The sequence below is a fragment of the Cydia fagiglandana genome, chromosome 5 (genome assembly GCF_963556715.1).
Source record: "Cydia fagiglandana chromosome 5, ilCydFagi1.1, whole genome shotgun sequence".
NCBI classification, from domain to species: domain Eukaryota; kingdom Metazoa; phylum Arthropoda; class Insecta; order Lepidoptera; family Tortricidae; genus Cydia; species Cydia fagiglandana.
In genome coordinates, this window is record NC_085936.1 from 9,931,731 (window position 1) to 9,959,493 (window position 27,763).

Sequence of the window (27,763 nt, forward strand, 5' to 3'; positions counted from 1 at the left end):
GGGTGTCGTTTTATAGGTTTTAGGAGGCGCAGATTTCAAAAATGATGACCATTTTGGATTCCAAGATGGCGGCCATGCACTATGTCATAAAAGTCGTCATGGATGTCGTTTATAGGTTTTAGGGGGCCCCGATTTAGAAAATGATGACCATTTTGAAATTCAAAATGGCGGCCATGCACTATGTCATAAAAGTCGTCATGGGTGTCGTTTTATAGGTTTTGGGGGGCGCAGATTTAGAAAATGATGAACATTTTGGATTCCAAAATGGTGACCATGCATTATGTCATAAAAGTCGTCATGGGTGTCGTTTTATAGGTTTTGGGGGGCGCAGATTTCGAAAATCATAACCATTTTCGATTCCAAAATGGCGGCCATGCACTATGTCATAAAAGTCGTCATGGATGTCGTTTTATAGGTTTTAGGGGGCCCCGATTTAGAAAATGATGACCATTTTGGAATCCAAAATGGCGGCCATGCACTATGTTATATAAGTTGTCATGGGCGTCGTTTTATAGGTTTTAGGGGGCCCTGATTTCGAAAATGATGACCATTTTGGAATCCAAAATGGCGGCCATGCAGTATGGCATAAAAGTCGTCATGGCTGTCGTTTTATAGGTTTTAGGGAGCGCAGATTTCGATAATAATAACTATTTTGGAATCCAAGATGGCGGCCATGCACTATGTTAAAAGTCGACATGGATATCGTTTTATTGGTCATGGTCATCATTTTCGAAATCTGCTCTTCCTAACACCTGATAAATCAACATCTATGACGGCTTATATGACAAAGTGCACGGCAGACATCTTGGAATCCAAAATAGTCATCATTTTCGAATTCTGCACTCCCTAAAACCTATAAAACGATATCCATGACGACTTTTATGACAAAGTGCACGGCACACATCTTGGATTCCAAACTGGTCATCATTTTCGAAATCGGCACTTCCTAAAACCTATAAAACGATATTCATGACAACTTTTATGACAAAATACGTAGCCGCCATCTTGGATTATAAAATGATCATCGTTTTCGAATTCTGCACTCCCTAAAACCTATAAATCGACATCCGTGACGACGCAAGTTATCTTTATTTTCAGATCTAACAAATTGCTACAGAATACAAAGGACAAAAAAGAAGCGAGGAGGTAATGAAACAAGCAAAAAAGCAGATGATTCCTCGACGCAATTGGATGCTTCTTGAATTGTGTCCAGATTTTTTTGTCATAAAAGTTTTTTTTTTCACAAATTACTCTCACAAGTTCCGTGACATTTCGACCTTGTAATTTTTTAAGTAAATGTTTTTGTTTATCTATGAGGATCTCACTAGAATATGTAATATAATTAGGGAGTGCTCCCGGTACTGGTTTTCTATACAAACACAGTAACGGAACCGGGAGTTCCCGGTTCTCTTCATACAAATTAACTCAGTACCGGGAGCATTCTCTAAATATAATCAAGGTATGTTTTATTTGATGATTGAAATAGTAACGCAAAAAAAAATTATATTTGTGTCTTATATTCCTGCCGCAGACTTTTATTTTTTCCTTTTCCTTCTACACAAGTTTGGCCAAGTAATAAGAATTTAGGGCTCTCAATTTTATTTTGACTTCTACAACAGTAAAGCTACGAGGCCATGTTTGGTATCGTTTTCGTATAAATTCGCAGTACCAAATTTAGTTATGGTATCACATTGACACCATTCCAAAGTAAAAAAATAAAAACTTTTAAAATACTTTCTTTAAAACTCCTCTTCACGCTTAAACTGCTGAACAGTTTTAATTTAAATTTAGTACACATATATTTTGAGTCCCGAGACAAGACATAATAACTTATCTCAAAAATCATCCTTTAAAGGTGCGAAATGAGGTGTAGGGCGGAATTCAGAATTGACTTCTTGAAGTTAATACTGTTTAAGTTTAGGTTTGAAGTCATGTTTTTTTATCATTTTTAACTAAATCAAATATGTAGACCATCCCAAATTTAATATAAATCGGTTCAGCGGTTATTGATTTCCCGTACAAATTTCCACGCCACTTTTCACACCTTCAAAAGATGATTTTGGTTATAAGATCTATCCTATGTCCTGTTCCGGGATGCAAATTATTTCTATACCAAATTTCAACGAAATCAGTTCAGCGGTTAAGCGTCAAGAGGAGTTAAAAAAAACCGGCCAAGTGCGAGTCGGACTCGCGTATTAAGGGTTCCGTACATTAAGCCCGACTCGCGTTGGCTGCACATTTCTAATAGGTTTTCCTATCATCTATAGGTAAAGAACTATTTTGTGTATTCAGACGGGCAGACATACAGACGCACGAGTGATCCTATAAGGATTCCGTTTTTTGCTTTTGAGGTACAGAACCCTAAAAAGATTTTTTTTAATTTTGTGGAATGGTGTCAATGTGATACCCTAAATGGATTCAGCAACCCAGATTTATACGAAAACGATACCATACACGGCCTAGCACCTTCACTGATGTAGATATATCAAGATAAAATTGAGAGCCCTAAATAAACTTTCAAGAGCGGATATCTCAAAATCTATTCAACATATCGAAAAAATTGACTGAATAAACTTGTAACAAATTAAATTAACTTTCATTTTGTATAAGTGGCCATGTCGCTAAGATGCATAGTTTCCGAGATATAATCGAAAAACCGGAAAGTGGGACCTTTCTAAGCCCCCTCTCTTCCCCCCGCTCAAGGGCTACGGCCGGGGACTTTTGATATGTTCACCTCCTAACTTGTCCAAACCAAGTTACAGAGTAAAAAATTGTGTTCCGAGCATTTCCCTCTACAACTTTTTGGAGCATTCGCTGGCTGACCTAAGTAGCTTATTGCATTTCTTTAAAAACTTTTCTGTAAAAGGTTGACGGGTGTTGGGTGTCTATATGGTTTTGGTCGATTATTATCATTTGCATCGCCCATGATGACTTACTAGAATTACTTACGAGCACACGAGACACTAATAGTAGTTTGACAAACCTTGGTTTTCAAGAGGTATTTTATATTGACATTTGCTGTCACAAATTTGCTGTCAGATTTAGTCGCAAACCGCACGCAAAGTGCACACAAATGTGTCGACACCTTGTTACGGAAAAGTGTACACACGGCGACGACACTTTGTTTCGAAACAATTCTAGACACATTGTGTGGACTCTGTTACGACACATCTGACATTTAGTTACCACTTTGATGATTCTGCGACTGGAATGGTTATATGGGTGGCTAGGTATTCTAATCTAGTTTTTATATGGAAAGGCAAAACGTTAGGTGTAAAAGTAGGCTATGCTAAACTCTTCGATTGTATGTTCACATAATAAATGCTGACTGTGACTATTTAGAGTCTGTGCCGAAAGAGAACAGTTGTGGACTGTATTGGGCCAAATACATTCCATGATTTCACGACTATTCTCTTTCTGAACAGACTAAGGTGAAAAAAAACCGTAGCACATGGTTGTTGTATGTACCTATTTGACTTATTAATCAAATTTATTACATCATTAGGTAATCGAGTGAACTCATAATAGTCATAATAGTACATTACGACACAAATGCGAAAAGTAGGAAATTCGCAACGAGAAGCGATAAATTACCAACCTCGGCCGAAGGGTCGTCATCGAAACGAGTTAACTTATTTTTGACGTAGGTAATTTTTAAGTTAATTTTCTACTTAGTTTAATTGCAATTAATTAGCTACTGTGAATGTTTTAAATAGGTATGTTCTACGTAATTAAAGATACTTTCAGAAAAATACGTTTTTTTAAAAATTTGTTTAATGTTGGATATACGAGATCAAGTCTAGGTATACGAGTAGGATATTAAATTTGACCTTCTACACTTTTTAAGGGTTACTAAATTATATGGTTTTTTGTAGCAAATATCCGAACGTAAAGTGAAATTTTAAACTTTAACTATAGATTTGGTGTATAATATACCTAAGTTATTATATAATTAATTCAACAAATTGAAGGAGCTGCTTATATGCAAATGCTGTGTGAAGTTTCCGGGCGCTCGCTGAAATATTATATAAGTACGTGTACTTATGAAAATCCAGTACCTACGTGAAGTGCTGTGTCGTATGCACCCTGCGGAACACAGACCTACTGCCGTATTCGAACTTCAAGATATTTACAAGAGACGACACGTACTAGATCCATTCTAGATACGTTATAGTTTAGATATCAACTAGCTTTCTTTTGCAGCGCAATTCGGGCAACCAATGTCACTTTTACGTTAGATAGAGTAAGATATCTATTAGATGTGAATTAGATCTCTAAGTCATATCCTGTGGAAATCGTTCAAGAGTATCTCCAGAATCGCGCAAATGTCAAATTTGACAGGTTAGATCTTAAACATATCTATATAAACATATTTATATTGTATCTTGGTGATGTCTAAAAGATATCTAATAGATGTCTATTACAAAATCCGAATCGGGCCCCTCATCTACTAATACGTACAGTACATCGTGTACTAGATGTTGCTATTTATTTTAACCATTTCCAATATTTGACTGAAGTGTTTAAGAGCCAACAGGAGTGGTCATTTCTCCATACAAACGTACTCCTCGTTTTCCTCCGTGGTTTTTGAAGCTAGAGTAATGATTTTTTCAACACAGATTAATATTGTTAATATCTGTGTCGGACCGTTTTGCTTTTTTTGATATTTTTGTTTTTTAAGGCGCTAGAGCCCTTCAAAAATGGCCAAAATGGCCTAATTGACTATGCCGCAAAGAGAGGCGTGGCATTCAAAACTGATATCAATTAGCCAAAAAAGCAAAACGGTCTGACACAGATAATTTTATAATCATTAAGATTTCCAAATTTGGTTACGATTGGTTAGTTTTGGAGGAGGAAACAGAGGAGTACGAAACCTCGATTTTTGAGATTTTTACGCAGGATTTTTCGCCTTGTCCTTATCGCACTACTTTTAGGTGCCGCTTCCGTTAGCGAGACGGGTATATTTACCTAAAATATTTAAAACTCAGCTCCTGTTTCGTCTTAAGAAGCTTAATACACTATCACTTCAAAGTCAAGGCATATAATATATCTAGCAGAACTAATTTACGATTTATTAATAGGTATAAGTATTATCTATAAAATCTATACCTCAAGCACCCAGCATAAGATTACAGTTCCCCGGACCATTTTACCATGACGCTGGAAAAATATACCTAGCTGGAAAGCTGATTGGGAAAACTGGAACATTGGTGACAAGCATTTAGTACTTATATAAATCAATGAAACCTTTGTTTGCTTACCTGTAATATAGTAATTTGACAAACCTCGCCTAGAAAATGGCACTCTTCTTTATCATAGGTACAAGTGAGTGCGTACATACATGCAACATCTAGTATGATGAAATAAACATCTGTGCTGGGAAAGGTGCATTTGACGGGGTGCAATAGAGGCGGCACATTCGAGTGGCTTGAGTAAAATTAAATGCAGTTCTAACCCGCTTCGAGATTGTTTTATGAAGTGTGCATCAAGGTTTAGCAAGCTTGGCGTGTCGTCAAGATAATATTTATTTAGTATTCCTCATATGTTTTATCATTTGATATTTACCAGTTGCTTTTCGGTGAAGGAAAACATCGTGAGGAAACCGGACTAAATCCAGTAAGACCTAGTTTCCCCTCTGGGTTGGAAGGTCAGATGGCAGTCGCTTTTCTAAACTAGTGCCTACGTCAATTCTTGGGATTAGTTGTCAAGCGGACCGCAGGCTCCCATGAGCCGTGGCAAAATGCCGGGATAACGCGAGGAAGGTTTAAGGAAGTTCTTAAAACTCACCGCTCTGATCCCCAATCCTCATGACCCCCGCGTCCTCTCTCCTCCACATGATGGTGGGGGGCGGAACCCCCGAGGCTGCACAGTGTATGGACACATTCTCTCCCTCGCGCACCATCACCTCTCCGCTGCTGCCGCTATCCACGATATCCGGAGGCACTGTATACAAACACAGCTTTGAATAAAATCCTACATCACCCTCAAAAATTTTCAATTTTTTTTTAACAAAATATCGACAACGCCGCCATCAAAACGTCGGGGGTAAATTAAAACTTAGTTATTCGATTGACGATGTCACGATGATCCAATTTGCTTAGTTTAGATCTATGATTTCTACGAATTTCTTTTGTTTCTACGTATATTTCATAGCAATTAAAAATACGGAGCATAGACCCTGAAATGAATGTCAGTCGCTTATCGTGCGTTAGTTACTAATAACACTAATAAGTACTTCAAAACAGGTATAAAACAAAACCGAAGTGATCCCATAAGTGTTCCGTAAACAAAGTTTTGTACGGAACACTAAAAACTAAACATCTTGTAACGTAGATACGTTACGTAACCTAGGTTACATTTATAAAATTAAATTAGATTGTAAAATAACTTATATGGCATTAAAATATAAATACTTTAATAATAATCACTTGTCTTAAATACACTAAAATAATATCACTTTAATATTATTTATACAAAACTGTTCCCTCTAATTGCGACTCACTGTACTTCGAGCAACACTCTTTTGTTCGACGTAAACCGGCTAGCGGCGTCCCCGTCCCGCGGACCCTCTCTCCGCGCGGGCCCGCGCGCCAGTCGATCAGGGGAGGACAGGCCGCGTAGCCAAGATGCCAATCGCTTACGCTCCGTAGCGATCGAAACGCAACTGTCACTGTCGCGCTAATATGGAAGAGTGATAGAGAGACATAATGCTTTTCGATGTCGAAGCGATAGCGATTGTAACCTTGGCTAGGCCGGCTGATCTAGCTTTCGTCGCCGGCGCACGCTCGCTTGCCTTCGCGCAGCGACGTCTGTCGTGCCCGGCGAGAATGAATTTGTACGATTATATTTATTCATTCCGTTCCTGCACTCATTTAGTGCAAATGGAATCATTTTTTAGTGTTTAAAATCCCCTTTGGGGAGCCTAGTTACGGCTAAGACCGTAGCCGTGAAGACCAGCCGGCAGTTCCTGAGCGGCCCAGCTGACGTCCCTCAGCTCGTCCGTCTCCGTCTCCAAACCCGCAGTGGCTCCGGCAGCTTCAGGGGAGTACTTGCGTGGTGGAACTGTCCTCGGAGCAAAATCAGTACCGGCCTAGAACCCTACCCTACGACCTATTCGTGTGCTTGCGGCGGAGAATAAATTAGTTACTTTTCTTAACTCTTTGTTTAATTTCCTCTCCGCCTACCCGTAGCAATCTTGGAAATCTAAACTTAGACTATATTTTCATTGTACATGAGATATTCCACTTCGGGTGAGTTTATTTTCACGTTCAACCTGACAAAATTGAGGGAAAATGTATCTTGCATTCTGACCAGTGGGTAGGGTATAGGCAATTTCAATTAATTCGGTGGTTATTGGAAGCGGGGCATACCGGTATCCAATCTCTGTGAATGAAAGGCGCTGGACGTGAAGTAGGTATCTTTATTAAGTCAATTACAAATGACCGAATGAATGTTTTTTCGAGTAGAAAAAATATCAGTCACTACTTCATGTTTCTGATTTCTGTTTCTGATACTTATTGGGTCAAAGTCTATTCGGGTCAAACAGAAAACTGTGTTACGTCTTTCCTGTAGACATACACAAGAGTTAAGGGCTATAAAGGTTAATTTTCTTATTTAACCCTTATCCACGTGAAAAGGTCCTCCTTTTATTTAGAGAACTATGATAAAATCATTACTTACATGCCCACAAGCTGTTAACTATATTCCCCACAGGAGAGAAAACTAGTGTGTTCGCGCGAACTGTATATTTTTCTCTCCTGTGGGCAATAGTTAGCAGCTTGTGGGCATGTAAGTAATGATTTTATTTTTCTGTTTGACCGATTCATGTTATCAATTGTTTAGCTGATATCAATTTGACGTTTGCTTGGTTAGGGGAGCGGGGGGTTTGTTGTAACAGTTTTAGGAAACAGACCTGTATTGTATAAAATATGTATAATTTTATGATTTTGAGTAAGAGGGTTTGTAAAGCCCTACATACATATATCTATATACCCTCTCTTCTGTATCAACATTTTTCATGTAGTGCACACTCACTTTTGATTTGCATCTGCCCTGAACTTTTGTTCCGATATCTCACCTGTCGGGTTAGCACATGATTGGCGCGACAGTATCTCGCCGCGAGATCGACTACCCGTCCCTCTTTAATTAATACCGTTCGAAAAAGCTGACTAGTCTATTTCGCGGCGAGATACTGTCCAATCATGTGCTTGGCCTACCTACCGTGGAAACTGGATAGTAGCTAAGGTGCCTCCTCGTCCTCAACCACCAATTTCAAATAGTTCTTGGGGATTAAATATATTTAAAAAAACCGGTCAAGAGCGAGTCGGACCGTCGGACTCTCGTTTCAAGGGGTTCGTACGTCACTCAATTCTTAACAATGTATTTCTGTATGTGGAATGTGAATGAAATGTCTTTAGAAACCCGTAGGGATCGGATCAAAAACTAAGTAATTAAGTCCGACTCACGCTTGACTGTACATTTCTAATAGGTTTTCCTGTCATCTTTAGGTAAATAACTATTTTAGACCCAGTAGTTTCGGAGATAAAAGGGTGGGGGGGGATGGTCGGACAGACAGACAGACGCACGAGTGATCCTATAAGGGTTCCGATTTTTCCTTTTGAGGCACAGAACTCTAAAAATACGAAAAGCGGCTCCCCCAATGCCAATGCCGGCTCGTACCAATGAGTTTTTCGGAACTTATGTACGAAATATCATTTGATATTTGGCACTCGTTTTTCGGTGAAGGAAAACATCGTGAGGAAACCGGACTAATCCCAATAAGACCTAGTTTCCCCTCTGGGTTGGAAGGTCAGGTGGCAGTCGCTTTCGTTAGTTTTTACGTCAAATCATGGAAGGAGAACTCTAAAAATACAAATACTTATTCTAGATGAATTAGCATCGTTTCGTGCTGACCGACAACCTGCAGCTGGTGCGTCTGCGTGATCATGGGTTCGGTGTTGACCTGGCACATGTACGCGCCGCCGTCGCCGGGCCGCACGTCGCGCAGCGTCAGCGCCCAGGCCTGAGCCGAGCCGCGCGCGACCCCCACGCGGTGGTTCTTGGTTATGACGTGGGGGCCGATTGTGAGGATGGTCTGGGTGTCTACCCGCAGCCACGCCACCTGGGGACAAATCATAAGGCAGTTTAAGCATCATAAATTCTGTTAAACATAATTAAATAAATGTACCTACACCAGGCGTGGCTCACTCCGCGATTTCGTGGCTTTGCTACAGGTAGCTAAAACTCCATCCGTTCGACCCCAATTTTGGGGTTTGCCATAAGCCGCGCGTGGCGCTGTCGCCACCTAGCGGCCATATCTGTGCTGATCGTGACCGACGCGTTTTGTTAGAGAGTGAGTCTACTGTAACTAGTACTATTATTTATTCTATGCCTACACGTAAGGTGAACGTACTACTTAGTGCTCGACATGTTAATGCCCAATAGATGATATACCTTACTGTCACCTCTATTGACAATGACTTAAGTTTCAAGATGACATGTACTGGAACCACGAGCACCAGTACGTTTACCTTACAAGGGGTAATAAGAAAACAAAGCCTTGTTTCTCAATTCCCGATTCTGATTTCTGAAATTAAAATTCAATAAGGAATGAAGTCAAGTTAAAACAAACAATCGCATAATTTTATTGTGTATGTAACAATATAAACATGTGGCTAAAAACAGGTGCGTATAATCCGATATGGCAAAATCGGCAATGTCTCAGCTGCAGAGAATATGGAAAGACAGGAATATTCTCAACAAAACCAAAATCAGAATAGTTAGGACCCTTGTCTTTCCCATATTTCTCTACGGGGCGGAAACCTGGACACTGAAAGCGGATCTTCGGAAAAAAGTCGACGCATTTGAGATGGCGGCGCATGCTCCGAATACCCTGGACGGCACGCCGCACTAATGTATCCATATTAGCGCAGCTCAAATTGGAAAAGGAACCTAGACTATCCACCATCTGTCTTCAACGAGTACTAAGATACTTCGGTCACATAGCTCGCAGAGACCCTGACAACTTGGAGAGACTTGTGGTGATGGGAAAGGTGGACGGCAGACGGCCTAGAGGACCAAGTCCAACGAGATGGTGTGACCAAATATCCGCCCAGATGGACATCACACTAAGCAACGCTTTCCACAAAGCAACCGACAGGGAGAAGTGGAGAGCTGCCATGGGAAAAATTAGTAAGCGGAGTCACGATCCTCAGCAGTGAGGGACCGACTTAGAAGAAGAAGAATAACCGATATCAAGTATAGGTAATAGATATGTATTTCAACTAGTATTATACACCGAAGTACACAACGTAGTTTTAAAACAGGAAAAGGGAGTTGTGTTTTTACCTTTTATAAAAAACAACAACGGAGTTGAGCCGAGATTGGAATCCTTTTATATCAAAAAGTAGCGCGTAGCCAACTAAATCCAATAGGTAACCGTTGAGTTGATGTTGGACCGGCGGGTGCAACGAATGCTTTCATTGTAAATCACACAACCGCCAGACTATTACCTCTTCCCGTAGGTACATTTCAATAAAAAATGTAAGCAAAACATCATATTTTATGACATGATTTTATGAAATGTTGAATGTTTGGATGTTTGCTACTCAATCATGACAAACCGGTTAAACATGTTTGGGTTAACAAAAGCAAAGTTAACACCTTTGTATTTGATTCCGTTGTAATATTGCGAAAGATGCGTAGCTATACGGTTTTGACAACAATTGTACATAAACGGAGCATAAAGGTTGACTCACGCTAGACCGGGCCGGGGCTGAGCCGAAGCTTCCAATGCTTCGTTTTCAGCATCAGCACCACGCGATCACCGATCAGCCGTCATAGAAAATGATATGTCAGACCCCTCGCGCCTCGGCCCGAGTACGGCTCGGTCTAGCGTGAGTCATCCTTAAGGACCCCTATTCGACAAGCGACGTTTGACGTATCGTGTTGATCTCCCGTTGATGTGGGAAAAATAATAAGTTCTCGAATACGTACAATGTCAAATTTTGACAATTTGACATTGTACAATGACAGTTGTACATGTCGAATTTGGCCCAAGATATACAGGGGCCAAATTCGACACGTACAACTGTCAGATTTCGCATCCACGTCAAATCAACAGTTGATTTTATCGCATTCTGAGTTATGATTCCATCAACGGTGGATAATATCATTTGGTACAACCAAAACTCCACTCTAAACTAAGGGTGGTTCGGTTTGGTTTGCTTGTCACCCTAACTGTGGATTGTTAATGTCAAATTTTGACATTGTACGTATTCGAGAACTTATGATGTTTCTCACATCAACGGGAGATCAACACGATACGTCAAACGTCGCTTGTCGAATAGGGGTCCAGTTCACATAAGTGTCATTTAAGATCAAAGGCGTTTTAAAAGTTGCCATTAACCATTATTATCAAAGCGTGTATAACATTTATTAATGAGCAGATTGTAGCCGTCGCCAACTTTTAGATGAGCCAAAGTTTCTTTAAGTCTTGGCTCGTTTCCATTATTGTTAAATACCATACAATACGTTTGATCACTGGCATATATCCTACATTTTCAAGCATTAATGGAACGCTAAAAAATACAGATATCGTTGTACTTTGTATTGTATTACCTAGGTACTCGTTGCTATGAGTTTTTACATTACCCTTTTATTATTATATGAACCCTTGACAATATTATATGGCTCAAAAACTTAACCTTTTTCAAAGATGCTAGGTGTCTTACACCCCTAAAGCTAAATAGCCCCTAAGGCTAAATAACCCCTAAAGCTATAGGTAAAGCCCTGTTGCACCCTGTAAACCGGATTATGCACAGAGTAGCAGGAATATGCAGACAACGTATGTTGCAAATTAACTACACGCCAGCGCCAATCATGGTCTGAATTGTCGCTGCAACCCGACACTCCCGGAGTAGTATTCGGTTTTTAAATTTTGTTATGGTTTTGATATTGCTTTGATATGATAGGTCGCGCGTAATGGTGCACGCGAAATGCAATGCGAGTAAGGTAATAGGTATCATTAAATAGGCATTTCGCTTGAACTTGTTGGTGCGAGCTAGCAATATCTAAATTTCAAATTTAAATGCAAGCAGCATTACTATTGTCAAATTGTAAAAGGCCTCTGGCAGATGCCAGCGCCACTATCAATAAACTTAAGAATAGTAGTTGTCACTAACCAAGAGGTTACGGTGGTTAAACTTGTTTTATTTATTTAACCTTTATTGCACAAAATAAAATAAAAGCGCCGAAAAGGTGGACTTAATGCTATAAGGCATTCTCTACCAGTCAACGTTCGGTTTTAGTTCGCTCTATCATTCACGGTGAGTTAACTACAAATTGAGGCAATGAAATCGTAGTGCACTAAATAGAATCTTGTTTCAAGGGTAACATTCCATTTCTGACCGCAGCTGCACTACCTACTAGTACAAACGCGTCGGTGTTATTGTCAATTTCCATAGTAAAATGAACAGTAGTGCAGCTGTCGTTGGAAATGGACTGTCACCTTAACGCATTCAGGGCCAAGAACGTGACAGTCGGGTATGCTGTTCTTAGCGACTACGCGCTTCATACGGCAAAAACATGGCTACGCCCTACGAGCTTACCCGTAGCACTTAGTGGCAATGAATGTGTTAAGATAGGTAATTGAAAGTTTTAACTTACCTTCGAATGGGATTATTTAAATCCCCTGAAAGGTACGTAATTTAACAAAAAAAATATAAGTACCTACAGTAAATCATTCCTAATGGCGTGGATATTACGTCCGCATGTACGCAATTTCAGTTCGTTCCGACTGACTAAACATTTATCATTTAATCATTTAATCATTGCAATCATGTACAACATTATAGATAGATAGATAGATAGATAATATTTATTTCTGATTGAAAATTTACATGTTATTCTTCCTTAAAATAGCAGAAATTCACAAAAAGATCGTCAAGTGTATACAAACAAAATTAAAAGAATAATAAAAATAATAGTAGATTGTGAATCAATAATGTCAAAAATAAAATAGAATAGAAATCAAATTAAAATGTCATAAAACTTAACTAAAACCTAAAACTATTTTGTATATAATACTAGGGCTTTCCTAGGTCATATAAGGTCATATAAGTATACAAGGTACACATAATATATGTGAACATGAACCCGGACAGGGTATAGCAATTAGTTTTAATCTTATACTAAAGTCTTATTACAATAAATGCTCGTAGTTTAATTATACAAAAATCATAACAATGTATAGAATTTACATTACAAAAACCAACAATTACTCTAATTAGGTCTAAGGCTTCATAATAAAACCGGAGTTAAAAATCGCAATTACTTATGTTTGAATAAACATGAAATTGGGATATTTGGGGAGATGAAATAATTGAATAGCCTTTAACTTTTTGAGTGTGCCCTTTCAAAAGTTTTAATTCGTGGTCTAAGTACATCAATTACTGGATTTTCTATAACTCTCATTCATGAGCTTAGGACTTAGGAGTATTTCAAGAGGGTTTGTTTGCTAAGGTAAAATATTTATTTAATATTTATTGCACAAAAAAGGTAAATTTCTCATAAAAAAAGGGGGACTTGTTGTCTTAAATCCATTCGTTATCAGTCAAGCATAAAGTAAAACAGAAAAATAACGGGCGGGTAAAGTAAGCTTTATAATGGTAACATTCCATTTCTAACCGCAGCGCAGCTGCACTACCGGTACTGAACGCGTCGCTGTCATTGTCAATTTCCATAGTAAAATGAACAGTAGTGCAGCTGTCGTTGGAAATGGACTGTCACCTTAAGAATAAACTTTATACCTACGGCCCAGTAAGTAGGTACAATGCCATCTTTAAAATCAGGACATTAGCAGTAAGAGGTGACAACAATGAGTCTAGTATTGAGCAATTCAACACCTGGACGGGGACCATTGGGCAGTCGGGACGCTCGGGCACCCCATTGTAAATCGTCTTTATTTACAAGGACTGGCCGAGCCTCCCGACTGCCCAATGGTCCCCTCTCTCCCCTACCTTACTTGATGGTTAATTCAAGTTTATTTAATTCGACTGACAAATATATAACGTCGGACACCATTTACTAGGATGCATGGGAGATTCAAATTTGACCCATCGGATACTATGTACGAGTATATCCATCTACTATCTACCTTTGTGAAGCTTGATGGCTGGTCGCTAATGGCCGCCATTTTGGCTTCAAAGGCCTAATTACAGCCAATTTTGAGGGTCATGACTCTCGATACGTGATATCAATGGCGGGAGCGATTAGCTTTTGACCACACACATATAACTGAATAGACCTCGCATTTAATGTCAAACAAATCCACTATGAATCCATGGTAAGTTTTTTTTTAATAGTTCAATTCATTATTTTTTAGTATTTTGTAGACAAAGAAATAACTTTAATCGGTGGTAGAAAAAAGAAATAAACTGCAAAAACTTTTTTGTCAAAGAAATCGTGTTCAGTTCGCAAATTGATATACAAACTCGAGCAGCCAGGCCATTGAGAAACTGCCTGAAAAATAATCAAAATGCTTTCTTCGTTCTGTTTATGTCGGAAAAATTTAATTCTGTTCAAATATTAAACTTAGGTAGGAAAATGTATTATTTCCAATTTTTGAGAATTCATTAACAGTATGAATGTAAGTAAAAGTAAAAACCTATTTATGACTTATGAGTAGCAACGTACGTCTGGATCAGCGAGACTTGGGCTTCTTTAGGTCTCATGTTCAAAGGTCACAAACGAAGATGAGAAACTAGACTCTGAGCTACTTGTATATGTCTGTGCCTTTGAAGTTTACGTATACGTATCACAATTAGGTCAAAACGGGGATTTGAATCAATTACTGACAAAGGGCGCCGACTTGTTCCGTACAAATTGCTTCCATCTGGATGCGCAGTTCCATAGGTACTTTACGGGGGCGATTTGTATTTTGTGGAACTCGAGCCTAACGCGTAAACCGAATTTTCGATATCTGCCTCTCTGTCACTCTTGCATATTCTAGCAATAGAGAGGCAAATAGACTAACGAACGAAGTGGCTCGCGGCAGACCTTGTGTGTAGTCACAATCACAATTTATTAATTTCGTGACAAATTGACTGTGCTTTGAAAATAGCTTAGTGAATTTGGGCAGAAAACTAAAAATTACTAAGAAGTGCGTTTGGTGTTATTGATTAATTTTTTCGTGTCATCCAGCATACAGTACCTACCTACATACATAAGTAAATAGTAACCGAATTTACGGGTCCGTTTGCATGTATTATAATTTTCCCGTATAAGCAGCTGCAAATTACTCTTGCACTGGGATTCTCAAATTTATTTTTTTATATATAATGCACTAGAAAATTATATGGCCGAGGTTATTTATATATAATGCACTAGAAAATTATATGACTTATTTAAGCTTCCACTATTTTCTTGAATTCAAATTAACGATAAAAAAACTTAGTAAGTAATGCAGAAACATAATTTCTAAGCACACGTTATATTGATCTTTTTCATATCCCCATCAATTTGAATAATTCTTATTCTTCAACCGAAACGCGGAAGATTGAATTCAAAATTCAAACACAAATGTATGCCGATTAAGCAATATAAAAGAACAATCACACATTGCCTTTGACATAAAAGGGATTAATTAACCACAAATATCCGGGAATCAAAGAGAAATTAATCTATTTCTTGTAAAGACCACTGAAGCAAAAAATACGCCTGACGAGCCCTAATTAGAACGTGACTTTATACGCTGTAAGATAAAACACTATGCGCACTAAGAGGCTTTTTGAACGTGGCTAGACATAATTAATCCCGTTCTAGGATTACATAATGTAAACCTATATTCTGTAAGATTTTTACACGGTTTTTGGCTTTTGTAAAATTATAAATATTACTAGTAGTTCGCCCCGAACGAGAACTCGCGTTTCGCAAATAACTGTATTTTAATCTGTTATTTTTTTACTGTCGTTTTTTCATTTTTGTCAGATTTGGATATAATTTGGCAGATAGTAGAGTTTCCCAGTGTGTACAATATAAGAATATTATTCTACAAAGTACCTCTTCTTTGTTGAAATTTCGAATTAATATACATCTCATTAATATCAAGATTTCAGAATAAACTATGTAGCTACGTAATGATTATGTTTCATTCATGACTTTTGTTAAATAATATATACCTAGTGTGTTAACGCGATGATCTACTAATTACTATGTATATATATATATGTACGAGTATCTACGGTGGTTTGGTCGATCTGCGACTGTATATTGCGACTGCGAAGCCTAAAGGCTTATTTAATTTAGGCTTTAATAACAAGTAAATATGTCGGTATTTATAATAAATCTCTAGAAATTATTGTTCAAAAAATATTAAGAAATAGTGAATAGAATCAGGCGTTACTTTGCGGAAATCCATATTAATTAAAACCAAAATATTACTTTGCTAATCCGCGTAAAAGATAACGTGCTAGTCAATCAGTGCTAACCCGTTATACTTACTTGCGTATTTTTTACATGCAATTAATGTTCCCACCCTCCCACCGCAAAAATAAATACGCAAATAAATATAACAAACCACCACCAAAAGAATAATACTCGACACGTGTTTCGCCTCTCTACGAGGCATCCTCAGGAGTTGTTGACGGTCTGACGCCCCGTCAGTTTCCGTTGCTGGGCCGTTAATTAAATATTAAGAAAGCTAAAATATCTATTACGCAGTAAGATTGAGAAAGTCCTAGCTTAGGCAGCACTTATTAATGTTGACTAAGAACCAGAAGATTGTCTGCGGTCTGTCAGAGCATGTCAAAAGGCCGAATTTAATTAAAAATTTATTTGTTCTGTTTACTGACTCAAAAACAAACTCTTTATGCTCGAAGCCACGATTGTCTAAATTAAAACCATCCAGCGAATTAATACTCTGTTGTCGGTAACATTTGTACGTTTCGTTTGGGTCTGGAGACCTAAATGGGGCAACTTTGCCTTCATAATTGCTCTTCCGAAGGACAAATGTGGTGCCGACACTTTACGTTAATATTTACGAGTGTGAGCGTGAGCCCCTGTTCGAAGGGATAGCAGAGTGGAACATGGGACAGTAGGCTTTGTTAGACCACACAATAAATAATAGTACTACCGTACAGAAAGGAAACTTCCTACAAAAAGGGTCGAATCATGCTGTCCCTTTCGAATATATGGCACTATCCCTTTCGGCTATTTAAGGTTGTCAAAATTCATACCATTATCTTATCTATGCTCGTGCACGCAAAGGGACGTCAAGTTGTGTCAACTCTAATAATTGCTCGGAGCAATGCTGAGCCGAACGGTGCCGAGTTGGCCCGAAGGGAGGAGTTTCGCACCCCTGGTTATACTTATGACTGATGAAAAACTTAATCAATGCACTAACTCTTTTAATTAATCATTGGGTTGAAGTCTTCGCAATAAAGTTTACTAAATATTAGTAAAGTTAACAGTGTGGACGTACTCTTTTGTAATAGCTACGATTCCATGGCAGTACTTAAATAATAAAACTCGGGGCACAATTGGAGACACTTGTGAAGAGGAAAACCGTCAAATGGCCCGTAATGAGACAGCCATTGTAATTGTGAAGTCTTCTAACGATCGAACGCTTTATTATTGCTACATAATTTACAACTTTAATTCTGAGATCAAATAATAATACAGTACCAAATCGAAAGCTTAATATAGAGGTTAAAATTAATTAAAGAAAGGGTAACGTTTATTTGGTGTATATGTAATTAATTACTTTATTGTGTTAATGTCGGTAACTGCATTATGCATTATAATGTTTTACACGAAATAAATATTTTATATTTCCAATGTTTATTAATATTTATTTTTATTCTAATTTACTTATAATAATGATGATGCGACAGCTTATTAGCATATTTAGCAAATAGGTAAAAGTTATAGTTAATGATAAAATATTCATAGAAAATCCACCATACCTAATACCACTATTAAGTTAAGACACCAAATACCTATTACCACTATTAAGTTGACTTCGTACGTAGGTATGCCACCAGCTGCCCGATTCGAACTTTAAGATACGTCAATTAATAGATCTAGAATAGTATTTTTTCTACTCGTGTACTTTTATCTGTCATTTACATAGTCACGAACGAACATATAAGGGCATACATTATTAATACTCCTTAAAAGTCTATAGTCTATTGCCCAAAAAAGCACTTGTGTCGTTTTAGAGACATTACGATACGGTAAGCTAGTGCAGGGTAGCAGGTGCCACATACCGGTACATTGCTACCAACGTGACAAACGATTGAATGCATACGGTTTTTATTAAAAAAGAAACAAATTTGTACTGAGTTCATTGCTACCAACATAATAAAAAATACTTTTATACCCTACAGCACCACGACCCTGGTGCGGTGCGGTAGTGTGTAACGGCTTTAAAAAAACATAACCATAGACATTATTCGTTTGTTTCTCGTTTCCCGCCTTTCCCGGTAATTTCTTGTTCTTTGAGTACTTTGCGTTACTATTTGTTTTGCGTTCATAAAAAGTGTTGAAAATGGACAAAGAGGACAACATTGTTCCTACACCTGAAGAAATATTCGCTGCAGCACAAGCAGCGACCGAGAATTTGTTGCCTAAATACTAAATCGCAGCACCTATACGACAAATCTTACGAGAAGTTTATGGCGTGGAGATTGGAGCACAAAACTTCGTCATTCTCTGAAAACGTCTTTGGTGTATTTTCAAAGACTAATTGGAAGCACCGGATCAGATTTATCTTTTAAGCAAGGTTGGTATATGTTACAAAAATTTTGATTTAGGGTACACAGTACAACGAGCTATATTTATGTACATTTTATATTTTTGCATTGAAACTGAATATTATTTATTCTCCTTTTTTTGTTACTGGTTGCAGTAATATTTAGTATTTTGGGTGCTTGTCGCAGACAACAGTTACAGACACATACATATAGTGTTATACATATAGTAATACCTAATATCCAAAATTTACATTGACATTTTCATAAATAAAATTTTGTTTATAATTTTTTGTATTTTATTTAATATTGCCTACTCATAGAAAAAGCATTGTATGCAACGTTGTATAAGTAGTCAAAAAATGCTCATGGCGTATTTATTAACAATGTTCGCCTTCGGCTCACATTGTTACCCACGCCACTCACATTTTTTGACCCCTCTTATAAAACTGTTGCATAAAATACTATTATGCAACAGTTTTATAAGAGGAGTCAAAAAATAGAAAAAAATATAAACAAAATTTTATTTATGAAAATGTCAATGTAAATTTTGGATAGTAGGTATTACTATATGTATGTATGTAGCTCTTTTCTGCGACAAGCACCCATAATACCAAATCTTACTGCAACCTGTAACAAGACAACGGAGAATTAAATAATATTCAGTTTCAATGCAAAAATATAAAATGTGCATAAATATAGCTCGTTGTACTGTGTACCTTAAATCAAAAAAAAATACAACATATACCAACCTTGCTTAAAAGATAGATCTGATCCGGAGCTTCCAAAGTCTTTGAAAATACACCAATAAGACGTTTTCAGAGAATGCCGAAGATATGTGTTCCAATCTCCACGCCATGAACTTCTCATAAGATTTGTCGTATAGGTGCTGCGATTTATTACTTAGGCAACAAATTTTCGGTCGCTGCTTGTGCTGCAGCGGATATTTCTTCAGGTGTATAAACAATGTTGTCCTCTTTGTCCATATTCAACACTTTTTATGAACGCAAAACAAATAGTAACGCAAAATACTTAAAGAACAAGAAATTACCGGGAAAGGCGGGAAACGTAAAAACAAATCAGTAATGTCTATGGTTATGTTTTTTTTAAAGCCGTTACACACTACCGCACCTCACCAGGGTTATGGTGCTGTAGGGTATAAGTGTGTTACAGGCCTTAGAAGTCCACCTTCCAATAGTGATGATACCAAAAAAAGTATGTTTTATTATGTTGGTAGCAATGAACTCAGTACAAATTTGTGTTTTTTTTTATAAAACCGTATGCATTCAATCGTTTGTCACGTTGGTTTGTTACCTGCACTAGCTTACCGTATCGTAATGTCTCTAAAACGACACAAGTGCTTTTTTGGGCAATAGACTATAGACTTTTAAGGAGTATTAATAATGTATGCCCTTATATGTTCGTTCGTGACTATGTAAATGACAGATAAAAGTACACGAGTAGAAAAACGATATTATCGTTACACTGACACATATATCTAATCCATAATATGTGACGTTTTTATTTGAAGAAACGTCACATTTGACACTGACATATCTAATCCATATCGTTTCTAGATCTATTAATTGACGTATCTTAAAATTCAAATCGGGCCGTAATTATGTTAAACTTCGGTGCCTCCGACCTACTATAACGTTTTCTCAACTACAAACAGTAAAAGCACGCATTAGAACATTTAGAACCCGTGAATGGAAACACATTATGTAGGAAATGAGTTATGGCAACTATAAGTCTCACTAATGGGCATGAAACATAAGCCACTGTCTCTAGGCAGGTGAAATTCGTAATGACTAAATGACTTGCGAAAGTGATGCAGATGCCTGTTTACGTCATTAATTAATGTATTATAGCTCTTCCATTTAACTGAAATAGTTTGAGTATTTTTGGACCCCTAGTAAAAGTTGTATAAAAGCATCAGCAATTAGTTTTTAAAAGTTGTAGTGTCGTTTGGGTACGTATATCCTTGATAAAAGTTTGTAAACCTACATAGAAAAAGTGTTATTTTTATACGAGTATATTATATTGGGCATAAAATACAAACTAAGAAAGCCCATAGTACTTACGTACCTAATGTTATTGAGTAGGTCAAACGAAACCCGTGTCTAGACGAAAACAATGTGAAGGTTCTTTGGATTTGATTAAGTAAACGCTGTATAGAGTGTATAGTATCTACAGGGTGGCCAAAAATATGTGTACTTAAGTAATTTTTTTTTCCGCGATTTCGGGGTTGGTCCCATATTAAAAGTAGCTCAGTATATATCAGTGTCGGGCATAATGCAATTAATTTGTAATTGCATTACGCTCGTAATTGAATTAAATTAAACTTGAATTACCTTTTAATTTTTAATTGAAATTACATTAATTCGTAATTGTATTACGCAATTACGTTGTGTAAACTATTTATTACTTACACAAACATTATCAAATTAACCCACGTGGAATGGTTAAGGAAAATATTCAGTCTAGTTAAAAACATAAATCGAAATTCACAGCCGACTCAGTAAATGTGTCAGTCCAAACCAAAAGGGACCTTGTGGTGGAAAATGAGTTATCTACGGGATTGAAATCTAGATACATATACCTAACTATTAATACAAGAATCAACCCACCTAAAAATACCGCTATAAGGTCCCTTTTGTTTTGGACTGACACAAATAGCGTCCATAGTTGAATGTAAGAACTAAAGCACGTACTAAAAACTTACACAAGTATAGTTGAAAATTTTGAGGATAAGTTCTTTAAAATTGAGTTGAAAAATTAAAAAACAAACCCGCAAACAAGTATAGCGTGCTATATAAAAACAGTGAAAGTATTTTACTAAGTGAGTGTAATTTGTAATAAATTACACTCACTTAGTAAAACATTGCATGCATGAAGTAATGCATTACGAATTAATTCACAAAATGTAATTTGTAATTGCATTGCGAATTACATTTTGTAATGCAGTGAAATTTTAATGCAATTAGAAATTACATTTCCGTAATTTCACTTCATAATTCAAATTACATTTTGTAATTGCAATTCATAATTCGTAATGCAATTACTTTTTGCCCAACTCTGGTACCTATAATCTCAAACGGGAACGGGAATGCACTTATTTGTTGGCCACCCTGTATATTTAGAACTGCCAGGAACTATCAGGAATACCATGTACAATTGTACATGCAATGCAATGTATTATCCTAATCCGCTTGAGTTCGATATACTAGGCGAAAAGCAGAAGAAAATGTCAGAAAGGGGAAACTGTCTAAGATCCGAAGCAGTAGCCGATGATGAAACCGAGATAAACGCTAAGTTGAGAAAGAGAGAGCGAACGAGAGATGATCGCCATATCATTTATTGTCATTAGCCGAATTGACCTTCTAAATGTCACAAACATTATTATTGCCTCTCCGTAGCAGAGTAATTTATACACCTTTGTTAGATGAATAAACTTATTAACTAACCAAAGCTACAGTTACACAAACTTTAAGCTTAACTTTTGTAATTTTATTATCTCTGGATGGCGGAGTTGAAAACACAGCTTTGTTCTACGCAACTTAAGTTTATGTAAAAAAATAAAAGGACAAAAGGAGATAAAACTTCAAAAACTCATGAAAGTTTCAGTTGAACAAAATCTAGACGAAGCTTTTTAAGATACTACTGTGAGATTGTAAGCAGCATAGTAAAAAACTTCGTCAGTCAGAAAATAGTAAAATACTATACTTACAACTCGTATACGTACAGTCACCATCAGATATATCGGAGCGGCCAAGCTGTTCACAAATATCTGAACACGCCTCTATTGTCAAGGCGTTAGAGTGCGTGTTCAGATATTTGTGAGCACCTTAGCTGCTCAGATATATCTGATGGCGACTGTACCTACATATAAATATTGGTAGGATGCTCGTAATCTGATCATAACGCTCTTTTTTGGTTTTATATACCCTAGTAGGGTGAAAAGGGTAGATCACGCGGCTAACCAATAGAGTACCTATTTAAAAATAGGTTAAGTTTTATTACCATTCGAATGCGCAACGTCACGGTTTCTCATGTGACCATAGGACCGGAGTACCTATGTATGTAGGTAGGTATTAAGTATGTTCATTGAATGATAAATGGGGAAAGGCATATTCACAAATAATTTTCGGGCTGAAAGTTAAACTCCAAATTTCTGTGATAAGAGCTATCTCCATAAGAGTCAGAGGTACGAGACGACGTATCAAAGCTTTTCAATGCGAAGACGGAGCAGGAATCCTCTACTGAACATTATACTGAAGAGTGAAAGATCCCTCAAGAAATATATACATATCCATATAAGTCGAAATAAATCTTCTTCTATATGTTCATTAAAGATTATTTTATAAAGTGAATTAAACTTAATACTTCGGTTACCGCGGTAGTTAACTATTCCTGAAATAAAACTATTGATGTATAGGTATAAACATGAGTCTCCCGTCACGAATGCTGTAAACTTGTAAAGGGTTCCAAAGGGCATATATTATGAAATGAAAATGATTTTTTTTTTCAGGCAACTAGTTGCCCAATGTAGGTATGTACCTATTTAAATTAGTTATAATTCAGAGATAATCCGTTTAAAAAATAGCTTTATTTCACGAGCTAAAGTTATTCAAAAAACGGCTTAATTAGTAAATGTTACCTTATAATCATTCAAGTCCTCCACCCGGCACGTGAGCGTCGTGTCGCGGCCCACTACCACCGTCACGTTGGATCCCGCGTCCACGAACCTCGGTTCTGAAACAATCATACATTCTTTATTGCAGTGAGTGCATCCCACACTTTATATGCATTTTTCATCAAACCCCGCTGTCCGGGTGAATATTATGCGCAAAAGTGAAAAATGGACGGGGGATTTTAAAAAGCCATCTACACAACACGCCGTTGAGTTGGGAAGTTAGAATGGCCATTTGCGTTGCATATTGCAATCCTTGTTATAGTAACAGCACCAGTCATGGGACATTTAAGAGGAAATTTGGAGTATTTATGATATTTCCCGTATACATGTAAATGGTCTACCGCTTAGCGTGTTAAAAGATGAAAGTTCTATCCGTCTTTCATGTTTTAGGCGTGCTGTATGACAGAAACAGCAATTATTTTCCACATGTTTAACAAATTAAAACTATGCTTTTTTTCTCCAGTCATGGACACCAAAGCTCCAGTAATGGGCCCCCGGTAATGGACGTGGATCCAGTAATGGGCCCCCTATAATGGAAATTGCTCTATCAGTATAAAATATTGAAATGGGGAATAAGTTACGGCAAAAAAATCAATTTTTGGTATAAGCTTTTATCACTGAATGTATTTTTCTTTCCACAGCCAATTATTATTGTATTAGATCCATCGAGACAATTCTAATATACCCAAACACAATTAGGGTTTATTGCGATAAAGTTCCCATGGCCACCTCCTGTCTCCATCATCAGATTAGGTCCATGTTATCATAATATTGCATTATCATCCGATTTGCATACTTAATTACGTACTTACACAAAATTTCAACTGAATCAGAAATCGAAAAGTGGCTCAAATTCAGCTACCAAGATTGGACCCACACTAACTAACAGGGCAAGTTAAATAAAAGTTTGGAAAAACGATATTAATTTATCCGAAGTCCGAGAATACCTCCTGATTGACATATTTCGTAACTACATTTTACTTCTGTATTGTTTAAACATGAAATTATGGCATGGCAAGCATCATTCTGTCAATTGTCCCATCATAGGAGGTACGCAGTTTTACAGCTCCTATAATGGGATTGGGCTAAATACCACTATTTTTTTACACCTGTGGAGTCACAACATAGTGTGTTGTATACCTTATCTCATGGAAAATGCAATTAACAAAACACATTCTAGTTTTCATCAAGTATTAATTAATTGAAATTTAATAAATTAACTCACCTCTCTTAGCGAAGTTGTTAAGAATTCGTAGTGGTATTTTTTTTCAGTGACACGACAACTTTTGGGTTGACGCCAATTTCTTAAAAAGCAACCAAATTTAATGAAACTTCAAACTGAAACAGCTCTAGAACGCTTATTTATGATAATATACAGCCAGTGTTTATAAACTACTTTTAGATACTTATTTTAGAGGAATTATGTTTTTTTGTCCCATTACTGGTTCCACGTCCATTATAGGGTATACTACTATACTTATTTTTTTTTAAATAATAAATAGAAGGCATGCATGATATTGTTTTTTTAAGCATTCGTTTTTTATTACTGCCGTCGATTGGTTCGATGATCTCTTCGTTACCAAAGGACTTTCGCTACCTACAGATCTTACGGCGTATGTACGCGTAGCACTCTTAACTACCTACCTACAAATTGACTGTAGGTAAGTACTTCGGCTACCGACGCTAACCAAGCATACGACCTGCTTAATTATGTGGTTACACGTTGCCGACCGTTTAAACACCTGTACAATCAAGGCTTTGTAAAGAATGTAAAGCTCCTCACTGTAGTTCCAAGAAAAAATTTCGGCAGAACTAGTGCATTCCGCAGCCGAATAGGTCGCTGAAGGAAACTCTTCTAAAAATCGCACAGTGACTACTTATTTAGGTTCCATGGCTCTGTCACTCGAGTTTATAAATGTAATGTCGTCCCTGTTACGTGTTACGCACATTGTCTTGTGTTTATTGGGTTGTTATATAAATACTTTCGTTGTATTAGGTACTATTTTATCCACGAGCATATAGATATATATAGATCTACTGGGTGTGTAGCTCTAAACTTAAACTCAATAATAAAGAAGGTAAGGTGCGCGACCCATATAAAAAGCTGTTTAGAGCCTACTTAAACATAGCCAATTAGCCATTATGGCCAAGTATCTATTTTGCCATAATCGCTCTTTTAAATAGCGACAAATGTAGAGCTCTATTTTGGGCTCGTCCATTTCCTTTTAACTAGGTTTATTAGACGTAAATAAGTACATTTTGTAACTGATGCTTACATTTGACACCTAGAACACTTGTTTTGGGATATGTCCCGCGACCCGCATTCGAAGTTATGAGCGCGTTTTTCCTACATCGATCCAAGGATATCCAAGCAATCAATCTAAAGTGTAAGAGCACCCATCTGCTGCCTATTCGAGGAATAAATTATCCAAGTTCAATTTAGCTGGTTCGATTTTCAACGGTTAGGTATTAATGCTTACTCTAATCTGTGTTCCTGTGAATTTTCGCCGCCGGTGTAGACGAAAGTATAAACTGCCCGAATTTTTAAGAATCCGATTGAAACGAAGTGTACATAAGGTGCAATTGTCCTTCTGATTTTAAATTAAATTAAATTAAATAATTATTTAATTCAGAAATTAGATTTCAATAATATATTAGTCGCTTATTATTACTCTTAACCTATGTTAGTGACTACCTATGTTATGTACTTTATTTAGAATTAATAAACATGTAGGCTACTCCAGTACTCCCAGAAAGCGCCATCTATCCTGTCTGCTACAGTGGCTAGGAGACTGTTGGCGCTGCCGCGTACCATTGGACGAAACCTGGACGATTTTGCTCTGGTCGTAAAGCTGGTGGCTTTTAAATACATTAAAAATCTAATCTAATATACTATCGTACATATACAGAAAACTAATTCAATGCTAATATAATTCCACTATGATATGAATATTACGTGCTTGGGGTTCTTGCACGTAACTCACTTTGTAAGGCGGAAATGAGGTGCACGTGCGCAGTGCGCACACGAGCCGATATGAATCCGAGTGTTCCCACTAATATCAATATTCCCTTTACTATATCAATATTCCCTTTCTCTTTCACTCCAATGAAGTCGTAATTAGAGTGACAGAGAAAAATGCCCGCAATTTGCGAACTTCGATTTTCGCGGTTACAGCCCACGCGTGGCTCACTCCGCGATTTCGTCGCTTTGCTACAGGTAGCTAAAAGTACATCCGTTCGACCCCAATTTTGGGGTTTGCCATAAGCCGCGCGTGGCGCTGTCGCCACCTAGCGGCCATATCTGTGCTGATCGTGACAGACGCGTTTTGTTAGAGAGTGAGTCTTCTGTACCTAGTAGTATTATTTATTGGTAGTAGTATTATTGACTATACCTAAATGGTAGAACTACGAGCTTTAAAAGTGTAGAGTTATCAAAAATACACGCAACCATACCATACCAACCATAATGTGATTTGTAGTGTTTAGTTTTAAAATATATTTTTAATATTACGTATACTAATTTGAAGGTATTTATGTATGGGTCACTAGTTGCTTGAAATAAAAATTTAGAAAATAAACAGCCGAAATAAAACTCGATACCGTAAAATCCTACTTTGCTTCTAAATTCGAAATACCTAAACTTAATTAGTACAGTGGAAAGCAAAGTAGGCACATTTTACTGTAGAAAGAATGGTTGGCTCGATTCACATGCTATGATAGCAAAGGACTTGACAATTTTACGTTGCTCACCTAGAAATAAAAATAAGTTATTTAAAAATTTCATTTTTGGTACAAGCTTTTATCGCTGACTGTACTTTTCTTTCCACAGGCAACTAATGCTCATCGAGACAATTCTAAAAACTCCAAACACGATTAGGTTTCGTTGTTTTATCACATAGTTCCTATGGCCACCTCCGGTCTCCATCATCAGATCAGCTCGATGACACCACAATATTGCATTGTCACCCGACTTACGTATGTAGGTATGCAAAATTTTAGCTCAAGGAAAGCGGGAAGTGGATTAAATTTAACTCGCAAGATTTGATTACAGACAGACAACGGTCAGGTGAAACTAAATAAAAGCTTGTAATAAAACATCATTTATAAAGGACTGAATCAGTTAATACATACTTAAAACATCGTTGTCACAGACGCCCAAGTAGGTATAAGTAAAATGAACATTTATCGCTAACGCTGTTAAGGGCCCTGTACATATTGGGCCAACGCAGGCCAGTCCAAGGGACGCAACCATGTGGTAGAATAAGATAGCAATATCAATTGCTCCCTCTAACTAACGCATAAATGCGTCCCCCAGACT

General features: G+C 37.3%; 1 protein-coding gene across 1 annotated transcript in view; it reads right to left on the reverse strand.

Annotated features, from left to right (window-relative positions):
* Window positions 1–23,673, reverse strand: part of LOC134664437 (protein amalgam-like) — a 36,123-nt gene extending 12,450 nt beyond the window's left edge. The window contains exons 1-3 of the mRNA XM_063521088.1: window positions 23,410–23,673; window positions 8,914–9,121; window positions 5,788–5,943 (exon numbers count right to left, since the gene is read on the reverse strand). Of these exons, the coding sequence (XP_063377158.1) occupies window positions 5,788–5,943; window positions 8,914–9,121; window positions 23,410–23,517 (472 nt within the window). The 5' untranslated portion in view covers window positions 23,518–23,673. The remainder of the gene's footprint in view (window positions 1–5,787; window positions 5,944–8,913; window positions 9,122–23,409) is intronic.
* Window positions 23,674–27,763: the final 4,090 nt, after the last annotated feature.